Consider the following 12,131-nt stretch of genomic DNA (forward strand, 5'->3'; position numbering starts at 1 on the left):
TAAATAATCGGGTTGAAAGTTTGAAAATAATAATCCCAATCCGATAACCGAATTGATTAGACCACTGGACATCATTACCTTCGTTTTTCTATTTATTTAAGATGAAAACATGTCATTTGATTGCTATACAATGTAACAGTGAGAAACATATTGCCAACATTAACAGAGCGGAGATTTCTGTAAGATTTCAAAACCTCTGAAACCAATCACAGATACAAACCCGATTTGAAAACGCTGCCCTGCAAAAACAACAGATTATACAGCTACATAAGGGAAAACTTTAAAATACAAGTCCGTCCGGATTTAATATTCTTTGTAATGCATTAAAAATATAGTTATTACACTTTGGCAGATAACATCCCACGTATCAAAATAATACAAAATACAGTCATATATTTTTTGATTTTGTTCTAACATCTTCCAGTATCCTGCGTAAGGACATCTGGTTTGATAGTACAGTAATTGGGAGTAAATGTGTGCTGCTCTGTGCAGAAGTTATTGGTTTTCTGTAAAGCGTCCTCAGTGGAGCTCCATGGCGACTCTAACGGGCCACTTACCAAACGCAGACACCTAATTAAGCTAATTAAGGACTCATTAACATAACCGTACGCGATCGGGACTCGGCAGCGTGTGCACACAGTAGTCTCTCCGGACTTACTGCGATAATTAAGGTTTAAATTAAAGCCGATATGAAGTAATGCCGAGAAACGACGTCGTCCCCCCCCCCCCCCCCCCCCCACACGCGCGCATGCGCTGCTGCTGCGAGCACGAGCTGCGCACAACGGACGTGCACAAGAGTCTCCAAGATCAGCATTAAAGGTCCAGTTTGACCTAAAGTCAGGAGAGCAGCGACCTCCCTCCAGATGATTTAAAGACGTTTAGTGTTTGTGGCTGCAGTACTCGCCCGGTCCAACAGGGCCTGAACCAGGTGTGTGAGAGAAGTGGAAATACGAAACCGTGATTTCAGGTGAAAACTCCCGGAGTAAGAGTAAAAGTTTAACACGCTATTTGTTTTGCATAAATATGTATCTATAAACAACTATATGGGGGGGGGGACATTTTTAAAAGAACGGAAGAAAATACCAAAAGTTGTAAACATTTGGATAGAACCAAGTTGGTATTTCCTCCCTATAACAGTTCCCTGTGATTTGGTGAGTGAACACACACACACACACACACACACACACACACACACACACACACACACACACACACACACACACACACACAGAAAGGAAGCACTGACGAGGATGGTGTTATAGAGAAGGACAGCGCGCACACTCACCAACATTCACTCACTCACACACCTTTGGCACTTCTACCCGTTAACCCCTGTGGCCTGTAAACAAAAGGTCAGAGTCCCGACTTATTTGCTTAAACCCAGTAAACAAGTAAGAGTGTGTTTAGATTCCCTCCACATTCTTTGGTCTCCTCCAGCCAGCTACAGGAAAGTCCAAACATAGTCCGGCGGGGCTAGCAGCGACGGCTTCCAGCTCCGGAGACTCGTGTGCAACACCAGCATCAAATACGACGACACCAGCATAAGTCATGCAACAAAGAAAGGTGACGATGCTCTGACCTGCAGATCACGGGATCTCACGCGAAGAACACACACACATGATTAGTTATGTGGCCTTTTTCACGCGCAGAATGCTGCCCAGATTGATTGTGTTGTAACACAACATGGCCACAAGAGGGCAGCAAGCACCAACAAAAACAAAGATTATTAAACGGGCAAGAAAAACCTGCTTAGTGTGTTGAGGAGTGAGAGGCTGAATTCATGAAAATATGATTAAAGAACTAAAGAACATACCTGACATTAAAAAAAAAGATTAAAGAAAGATATACAATTCAAATATTTGCATTAAACACCGTGCTGAGCAATGTGTGAGGGCGTGGCCAGAGTTCAGGACGTAGCAGCGTTTCAGAGGGCGACCCGTACATATTCCATCGCATCCTCAACGAAGGAACATGCTGGACACCTGGAGAAGATCACCAGAACCCAGAGACGATGGCCTCCCGGGGAGCGATCGCACCGCTCTTCCCTCGGCATCTGCTTTTCAATCATCACACCCTCACCGTGTGCCCACAGTATCCATCCATCCATCTCTCTCTCTCTCTCTCTCACCCCCCCCCTCCCCCCGTGCGTGGTGTCAGCGTGACAGGGGCACCAGAACCTCCACGTAGCTGCAGGGAAAGTACCCGGTGCGTCCGCGCAGCGCGCCCTCGTACCAGTTCTCGTCGATCTGGCTGGTCAGCGTGATGACGTCGCCCTCGCGGAAGCCCAGCTCGCCCTCGTTCTCCGGGTCGAAGTCGTACTGGGCCTTGCAGCAGGGCTGGTCCGCGGTGGCTGGAGGGTGAGGTGCGAGACCGTGATTTAGCGAGTTCATTTAGGTACACGGAGAGATACGAGATAATGGTGAGACAATGAGAGAGTGCTAATTGTTAAAAGTCTTTAGTAAACGGCGCAGAATCTTTGTTTAATCCTTTTTATCCAGGACAGTTTAACTAGTTGTAAGAAGTGTGTGTAGGTTGTAGTATATGCAGACTGTGTTGGATTGTGTAGTGGGGGTGTGTATGTGTAACAGGCTTACAGTGGCGTTTCTGCCGTAGAGATGTTCTGTTGGGTAGAGGAGGGGCTGGCAGGATTTAAAAAATATATAAAAAGTATCAGTATATTGGTGCGTGCACACACACATGCTTGCACACACGCCGTTCACACACACGCCCATGCAGGAGTGCACACACAAACACACCACACGTGCACAGTTTCAAACCCACAGGTTTCTCACAGTCCTGACTACGTGATCACTCCGTGAGCTGCACTATCAAAGCATTTCTGTCTCACTAACCAGTGCCTGCACACTGCCACCAGGGTGTGTGCACATCGGGGTGTGTGAGGGCGTGTGTGTGTGTGTGTGTGTGTGTGTGTGTGTGTGTGGGGCGGGGGTAAGGCCGCCAACAGCTTGTCAGTAGTACGTGTTGTTATGCCTGACTGGATCTCGAATAATCCCTGCCGCTGATAAGCCGCACTGACTAATAACGTTTAGAACACCACAGAAAGTCCTGGGAGGCAGCAGTCATTAGCGTGAGTCATGTCGGTTTTGTGCCTACGCTCAGACGGTGCGCGGCGGGCCGGCCGTGCCGAGCTCACCTGCGGCGGGGATCGCCACGGCAGGGGGGCTGTGGCTCTCATTAGACGGCTCGGGGTCCCAGGAGTCGAAGCTGGGCTGTGGCTTGGGCATGCGCTTCTGACGGGGCTGAGACTGGGCCTCGTTTAGCCTGAGGGGGGGGGAGAGAGATGAGCAGTGTGAGTGAGGGGAAAGGGGAGGAAAGGGGAGGGTTAGAGATGGTCACATGGTGTACCTCTGCCTCATTTGATTGGACAGTTCCTCCAGCACCTCCACGGACTGCCTGTGGTACTGTAGCTGGGATTCCACCAGAGCAGAGAGCTGGCTCACCTGTTCCACCTACACACACACACACACACACACACACACACACACCAACAAGATACGCAGGCACACTCAGACTCTAGGGCCCCTTAAAGCAGGTAACATTAATCCCCGTAAAGTTGCTCAAATGAAAACATCTGTGTTTTCTTGGCACGGCCTCACAGAGCACGGTCCATACCCAAACACACCTTTACCCTCCAGGATTAGACATTTTTTAATAAAGGAAGCTGTTTCCCCCCCGGGTGCAGCTGGCTGTTCTGTGGAGAGCTGGCAACCTTCTGTTCCAGACAGATTACACTGCGCTTCACTAACCCTCTAATACGTAGGACCCAGACGGGGGCGCAAGAGAGGGGAGGGGGAGGGGCTTGGAGGCGCAAGAGAGGGGAGGGGGAGGGGCTTGGAGGCGCAAGAGCGGGAAGGGGGAGGGGCTTAGCACCCCTCACTACGTAAGCCCGCCCACCTGTCGCCCAGCTGTTTCCTATGGCACATGTTCAAATTCCATCGTAAGGGCCCCTGGGGTCCCGCATGTCCACATCCCCTTAAGTATAAACCCATATTTACGGGACACTCCTGATCCCGGGTCACTCCCGATGTCATAATGAATACGGACAGACGAACGCAACAGTCGAGTGCTTCGTGAAATATGGCCAGACCGAGATTCAAAGCGCGGGCCTGACGCCCAGTTGAAACATATTTCAAGGGCAGGATTATTTTCCCACCCGTGTCCCAGTCAGGATGGCTCTCCCTGCGCGGTGTCTGAGACCATATGCTAATGCCAGGCGGATGGAAGAGGACGCTGGGTAAATTGGCAGAGGGAACGTCCCCCCGGTATTTCGTCCCCTCTCGAGGTCTCCGACGGCACGGCGCGTCGCAGAGAACGATGTAAACGAGCGAATGCCAAGAGGATGCCAACACCCCCCCCCAACTCCACCCCCTCAAGATGGTGGCGAGCGTCTTGGCGCGACACAGCGGCCTCCACACTCACGTCCGTCTCCAGGAGGTTGTGCATGCTGATCTCCGCCGCTTCTTTGGACTCGTGGAACTTCTCCAGGGAGGCGCGCATCTCCTCGTCGGGAATCTTACCCTGCCGCTTCTTCTTGTAGTCGTAGTCCAGACGTCGGCCCTCCAGCTTCTTCAGCTGGTGCTGGACGGGGCAGAGAGGGGATGACGTGGGACGTCACACGTGACCTCAGGGCTACACGGGGATCACGCGTTCGGCCTCTCAAAATGGTGGAGAGCTCCCTACCTGGATGTCTTTGAGGTCCTTGTCCACGATGGTCTGGAAAGGGTCGATGAAGTTCTGCTTCACGTCGATGTCCAGAGAGTCCTTTACTTCAGCCAGCCTCTTCATAGACTCCCCCATGTCAACAAGAGCGCCACCTACAGACCACAGCAAACACCTTACCTTCCCTGGCCTGCTTTGCAGGGACTCTAGGATTGCAACCACCGCTAAAAAAAGAAATATCTGTCTTGACAGATCATGAATTTAGCCTGTTCTATTGTGGTCTGATTCATGTGTTTTAGAGACCAATTCTAGAGATCCATGTAAATCAACAGAAAATGTTATGTAATACAGAATAAACAAAATAATGTTCTAGCATGACGCTGTGAGAGATGTTCTTACAGACCTACAAGCCACAGCACGTCGTCAGATCACAGCTGCAGATCATCTGGGCGAGCGTAACCTTCACGCTAACAGATCACGCCGCACGCCCCTCTGGCCTTTGATGGTGATACGCTTGTGTACGCAGTGCTCATAATGGCACACGGATGCGTGCACACACACAAACACACACACACTCACCGAAGTTGGTGTCCTCTCCCATCTCACGGCCGTATCGGACCATGGTTTCTCCCAGAAGGCCCTCAGCCTGGGGGTAGCCCGTACTCTTCACCTGCCCCCGGATCTTAGACACCGTGCTCAACATGGACAGCTTAGCCCGGGACGCTGCCACACACACACACACACACACACACACACACACACACATTTGTGCATACTTGCAATTCAAGTGGATGTTTGTGGTTTAAAGCTGAACCTCAACAAACCAACCTCCTTTTCCCTTGAATAAATCAACCGGTGCACCAAGCCGTCTGACAGTGACCGCGGTGTCAGCTGAACTCTCGCACATGTGATTTTTACGATTTAACGACTTGAGCCACAAACACATGTTCTGTGCCGAGCTGCTGGGGTGGGCGCCCTCTAGAGGCTCTAATGTGTAGGGCAGTTGAAGAATCAGACATTTAAAAGCAACACTGTAGTGAACCCGAGGCTTGAGCGGACAAACAGAACACAGTTGTATGCTGCTAATTCTATCTGGACTCAACACTGGAGCTTTGTTTATAGACCGAAGGAACAGCTGTATCTCCGTCTTCAGGCCGGGGGGGGGGGGGGGGGGGGGGGGGGGTTGTTCTGGGAGCCCTTTGGTCCGTCTGCGTTACCTGGGTTGGGCTGGAGATATTCTGACGTCCTGGACAGAACTTCCACAATGGCCTTGCTAGTGACATCCGCCTTCTGTAAACACATGCAGGGGTGTGAGAGGGTGAGTGTGTGAGTGTGAGAGTGTGAGAGAGAGGGAGGGAGGCGGCTGTGTTAAGGGTGACAGCCAGATTAAACAAGGGAAGTGTGTTCCCTGTTCACTATTCATCAACAATGCAGGTTAATGGTCCAATAAGCCATTGATGTCAGGGTGGTAAAGGTGGAGAGGGGCCCACACACCACTTTGCATACAGAAACGTCAGGGACACTTTCAAGCCAGCACATCTGAAACAGCCTCTATTAAAGAAGTGATTGTGTTTGAAAGGGGTTGTGTGGAGGCGTGGCAGAGGGAGGGGGGCGGGTTCGTTGCGGAGGGGAGGCGTGGCAGGGGCGGGGCAGGGGGCGGGTCATTCCCTCACCCTCTCCAGGTCCTTGAAGTCTTCGTCCAGCTTGGTTCCTTCTGCTCCTCCGACCTTCTCACTCATCATCTGCACAACAACAAAACAAAACAAATAAACAACCAACCCACGTTGCCTATGGCCTATGCGTTCGGTTGCTGGTTGCCATCGTGACCGTGCAGACGTGTGAAGGCAGGAAGGTAGGGAGTATGAAGTGTGACCTTTGACCCTGACAGAAGTCACAAGAAAATTATGTGACAGATTTTTTCCCCCCAGCATCACGAGCAGTGACATCGCTCCTCCAAAACTGACCAAGACAGAAAATGTCATAACAGGGAGGACGTCTCCTCCAACCAGCGAGCGGTGATGTAGTACTGGTCTAGACTGGGGTGGTGTAAGGTATCAAAAGCTGCTGATTGGATCCAAGCCATTTCCTTTATTTTGTTAACATTTTCTTCTATTTCACCTCTTGTTTCTGTGTTTAAAAGCTTTTATTTTGTAGTCTTGGTTGGCCTTCATTTATCCGGCATTCGTTCCCTGCCAGCGCACTGTTCCATAACGAAAGAAAACCTAAATAACACAATCTGCATTATCATGTGTCGCTGAAACACCAGTATCATGATCTTATGTTTTTCCATATCACATAACCCTGTCTTACATTCCAGACTATCAGACTACACTGTGTTCGTAAGGAGCAGTGGCAGCACAAGCTTGGCCTTGCTTACCCAACATGTCCAATTAAACGTTTTACATAATACCCCGCAAACCACACGCCTTCATTCCTGAAAAACCCTGGAACACGGAACGGCACTGCGTGAACGGGCTTGTCCAATAAGGCGAACCACAGACCAACCCAAGTACGGGCGAACCGCTGCGATAACTGAAGCTGAACCAATGGAGCGACAGGAAGGTGAATCACCGACCACGGTTTACTGGGATCGGGAGGCCAGACCACTGGGAGGTTGCGGCGATGCGGTAATAGAGCAACGGACGGCAAAGCGCACGATAAACGCTCAAAGGCTGGCGAGGGCGGTGGGCTTCCGAGTCCGCAGAAGGGGACACGAGGCCAACGAGGCTTTAAACGTTTCACCGCCACGGTCGGCCGCTGAAAGAGACGAAGGAGCCGGCGTGGGCGCTGTGGTAGCGCCACCTCTCACCCTCCGCGTTCACTAGAGCAAGTGTCGGTTTCTCCCAACGCTTCCCCGCGGTGCGATGAGAGACTTGAACCAAAACGCGCTGTGACCTGTAGTGACTTGTAAACAAAACGGCACCTTTCAAACACGCGCGTCCCGAAACGAAGGGATTACGTTTCATTTATCGTGTCTCGGGTTCAGGAGCAAAATGAAAATACGAACAACCGCTGCTAAACGGAAACTTGATTTTGCCACGAAAGTTTTTAATACGTCTGTTAAACAACAAAGGGCATTTTGTCTGTATCTGGAAGATCACTGACTAAATGTTGTCAGGCCACGGGAATTGTCAGTTGTTAGGATGGATGGGATTAGGATTATTAGAAGTCAGTTCAGGTCGTAAGGATTGGAGACAAAGTGATGAAGATGGTGTGGACGTGTGTTGAGGAGGGACGCTGTGTACGCAGCAGGATGGGACCGCCGGGAGAGAGGGACAGAGGACGAGATGGAGGACAGGAATACGAGAAGAGAGATATCGAGTCACATGATCCGCTGTGGCCTCCTCGACTGGGATTAGCAGAAAGAAAAAGGAGAACTTTTCAGAACTTACGCTGCTACTACCGATCCATCGTAACTTTTAATACCCGTGTGAGGTAGAGATATCGCCATGTCAGAGGAAAGCACGGCCTGTTGTTGAACACCGCAGACCAGGAGTCCAGGGAAGCAGGCTCTGGCCTCTACGTTATACCAAAGAACATCAAATTCTACTCATAGAAAGGGCATCACACCCACAGTCACTTACTGTTTGCCCAGCTTGGACACACCCAAATGGGCCACTGAGTTGGATCAGGCGTGTTAAATCGGGGAAAGTGCATATCATTGCCGTGAATAGCCAGGACTGGAGTCGATATCCTTGCTCCATACTTTCTGCCTACGACCAACCTTTTAAATCCTAAAAATAGACTTACTGCCTTCAAATTACTGCCTTCAAAAAGCCTAAAAAGGTGTGACGATGTGAGAACGCAGTCGTAATTGCGTAACAGTAAATCGGTTTATATTGTGAATGACAGGTAACGGATTAAAGGTCACCCCGAGCGAAGGATGGCGTAACTTTGACAAGTGACATAACGAACGCCTCGTTGAATCTGCACCTCTGCTATGCGCAGGAGGACATAAGCTGGATGTTTAGCAGGAGCCGAGAGCCGGGCAGGAGGGGCATCTGAACCCGGTTCACCCTCCTTAGGGGTAAACCACAGAGCTGGACGTACACAAACGCTAAAGCTTTTAAAAGCAGCCATAACACGGCGTGTGTAGATAGGGGGCGCTGGCAACGAGGCATCCTCTGCCATGCCACGCATGCCACTCAGACTTACCGGGCAGTTCACGGTTCAAGACAGGCCGCCCAATTCAATGCCTGTCTTAAAATAAATGAAAAAACCACCCAGGTGCTGTGTCTGTGGCAGAGGGCGGGCCCTGGGTTCTAATCTCTGCCTCGCTGTGTAGGGAAGCTATGGGAAAAGAAAAAGACAGAGCCGCAAAGCTACACACACACACACACACACACACACACACACACACACACACACACACACACACACACACACACACACACACACACAGAGGGGTGTGTGCACGGGTGTGTGTTTCCTTTTTTGTGTAGCGCAGTGAGCTGAAGTAGTCTGACAGGATTCCAATGGCTTTTACTCTACCTTTACTCTACCTGCCTGCCAAGAAACTGGATCTAGATCAGATTCAGTAATGGGAGCACTTGCTTAACGGACTCTCCAGCAGAAACTTCAGGCTGAAAGGACCCCGTATCTCGTGGCAACCGATGAAATACTTCTGAACACTGTATCAGACATAATTTGTGGAGTTAGCATGAAATTGGAAATAGCCAGTGTGTTCATGTTTTATTTAGGATTTATTTTCTTTACAAAAATACAATTAACTACATTTTGTGCAGATATCTTTTTAAGTTTAAAATAAAAAAAAGATTTAGTGCAATCCACTAAATCATAAAATCATTCCCAGATAGAAGTCAATTTGATCTGCAAATGATTTACTGAACCATTTGTGGCATTTATCAGTGTTGGCTGGTCAGAGCCGCATTATCACAGGTTTCTGACCCTTTCCTGTTCCGTATGATGAGTGGTGGACACACAGACAATAGTGAAGAAAGGGCTAGAAACTCCGAGGAACATCTCAGTCCCAGAAGCGGCAAACTTGAACTGCATGGCGCAGGGGTGTAATGCTACAGTGTGGCATTAATTCATTGCAGCCAACCAACTCGTGACCGGACACCGGAAGCACTATTGCTTATTACCAGGACAACCCTGGAAGCCCGGCTCACCCTTAACAGGTAGCCCACGTTCGGCGGACCAAGAGTGTGGCTTAAGATTTAATGAAGCCCCAAAAGTGTAACATACGGACTGCCACAAGTGACTTCCACAGGTGAACTATTACACCCCTAATTAATAACGGTGAACCATTACACCCATAATTAATAATAGTGAACTATTACACTATAAACTATGACCCATGTTTCACAGCCGTTCACTTTTTTACAACCAAACGTGTGGTTTTAGTTGAGGGGGTTCCTAAATGTCTGAGGTCACTAAATGATAAATGGCTGTATCACATGGCTGTGAAATAGTGAACACTATAGATTACGTAAGAGTTCTCTTCTCATATCCGACAAGGACACGCGGCTGTTACGTAGGCAGTGATCGCCTACGTCACAAAGACGTGACAGTGAGCGGATACAAAATGTCAATTTGAATTAACAGGGTTATTTCCCCCTCGATGACCATGTCAACACAAGTAATATAACTTACTGTCAACTTTACCTTAGTCTTCAGTTAAGCAGTAACACACATACAATGTCTCTGGGTTAACGTGACGGTAAAAGTTGCAGTTGGCAAGCTACAAAATATTGCGCAAAAGACGCAAGGCGGATCCACATTAAAACCAACAACTACGCTAGCTACCTAGCTAAGGAAATTACTTTAAAGACAATTTACTACATAAGCGATTGTCAGTAATTTTTTTAAACAACAGCAGCGAAATAATCACGGCGACTTACAAGTTTTTCTACTGTTAAACTACTGTTACAAAGTTTTAACTTCACAATATGAAACGAAAGTTTGGAAATTAAACCGCTCACCTGACTTGCTTTATAAAACTGTTTCTTCAAGCCAGCAACAGACATGTTTGCGTTTTCTTTTCACCCCTTTTTAAACCGAGGAACTGTGAAACTCGTTATTAAATCACAGACTTTTACAACTGTAGAAAAGTCTCGCAACTCTTCCTCGCGCACCACCAACTTCAGCTTGGCTGGAGAAAAAACGAGGGTCAGTACACTAGAAACACTCTGGCACTTCCGGGTCACATATTTAGACTATTTTTCAAAACAAAGGCGTTTTTTTTAAACGTCATACATTTAAATAAGACAAAGGCATACAGACTGACCATCAGTTAACCCTTTAGGTCAGAAAAATCTAGTAGCTTACATTCTGTTTCGATAAACTATTCCCCCCCCCCAAGTTAAAGTATGGCCTACGTTTATACTGTGGCTTATATTTATGAAAAGATGGAAATTATTTTGGGATGGTATGTTACTATCTTACAAGGCCAAACTTGTCAAGGAATGAAGAGTAAGTTCCAGACGTCCTTAGTGAGCCTGGTCCAATCACAGTGCCGCACCCCCCCACCACACCCTGTACTGTGTCTGTCTGGTCCTATAATGTGCTGCACTAGAGGTTCCTTTTCTACTTCCCATACAAAACAATCATCGCTTATAAATACAAAAAACACTTTATTACATTCTTTAAAGCACAATTTTACAACACTGAAATGATCTCAGTCTGACCCAATCATGAGGTTAAAATTGTTATAAGTATCTCCAGGCTGGATAAAGGGGGTGGAGGGATATTTTTGGTATTTCTATTGTGCTTGGGCTACATTTGTAAAAACAGACCATAAACCAAACCAGACAGGTCGGTGGACATTTATAAATGGAGAAAGGCTACAGTCCAACAAACAGTTCACATAGAAACATCATATCATACATCAAAGAATAAAATCTTTATTTTATCTTCTTGTTAATATCCTATGTTTTATATAACTCGGTCTCAGAGACCCTGCAATTTAACATTAGACGAAAAAAGGTCTTTGACACTTTGTGACTGACAATCACAAAAAAAAAATATATATATATATATATATATATATATATATATATATATATATATATATATATATATATATATATATATGACACAGTGATCAAGGATACGGGTCTCCTATTCGGTGCAGAGTGGTAGAGTGGTGCATGTGTCGGTGTGTTTGTTCTGTGTATGGTTGGTTGCATGAGGGTACTGGCAAGACAGAGACCAGCCATCTCCCTGAGTGACTCATTTAAAATGTTTGTTTTTGTAAAAAGTCTTTTTGTCTTTTTTTATAGAACAGAAAGTAAAATTGAGCAAAAAACCATACGAAAGCGTTAACAAATAGTGAGATTAGTGTGCTCATGCAGTATAGAATTTGTTAGGTAAAATAACTTTTGTAAGCTATAAAATAGCACGTGCCGCATATATAACAGGTCTGATCATCTTAATCTTAATTGGTTGAACCAATATTACTCACACCAGAGCTTCTCACCAGACTGTGC

The 12,131-nt window shown here is 47.6% G+C and overlaps 1 protein-coding gene across 1 annotated transcript; it reads right to left on the reverse strand.

Moving 5' to 3' along the window:
- Nucleotides 1-74: 74 nt before the first annotated feature.
- sh3gl1a (SH3-domain GRB2-like 1a) lies at nt 75-11,002 on the reverse strand. Its single transcript, XM_076982120.1, has 10 exons — nt 10,626-11,002; nt 6,354-6,422; nt 5,898-5,970; nt 5,260-5,403; nt 4,702-4,835; nt 4,441-4,599; nt 3,367-3,470; nt 3,155-3,282; nt 2,595-2,639; nt 75-2,350 (listed from the first exon to the last, which is right to left on the reverse strand). Exons 1-10 carry the CDS (start codon nt 10,668-10,670, stop codon nt 2,154-2,156), a joined length of 1,098 nt encoding a protein of 365 aa, XP_076838235.1. The 5' UTR covers nt 10,671-11,002; the 3' UTR covers nt 75-2,153.
- Between the last annotated feature and the right edge of the window lie 1,129 nt (nt 11,003-12,131).

This window comes from Brachyhypopomus gauderio, chromosome 19 (assembly GCF_052324685.1).
Source record: "Brachyhypopomus gauderio isolate BG-103 chromosome 19, BGAUD_0.2, whole genome shotgun sequence".
Classification (NCBI taxonomy): Eukaryota; Metazoa; Chordata; class Actinopteri; order Gymnotiformes; family Hypopomidae; genus Brachyhypopomus; species Brachyhypopomus gauderio.

Coding starts and splice junctions, on each gene's coding strand:
- sh3gl1a (XM_076982120.1), bottom strand. CDS start 10,670: ATGTCTGTTGCTGGCTTGAAGAAACAGTTTTATAAAGCAAGTCAG. Junction 6,423..10,625: donor AGTTTTATAAAGCAAGTCAG/GTGAGCGGTTTA, acceptor GTTGTTGTGCAG/ATGATGAGTGAGAAGGTCGG. Junction 3,283..3,366: donor TCCAATCAAATGAGGCAGAG/GTACACCATGTG, acceptor CCCCCCCCTCAG/GCTAAACGAGGCCCAGTCTC.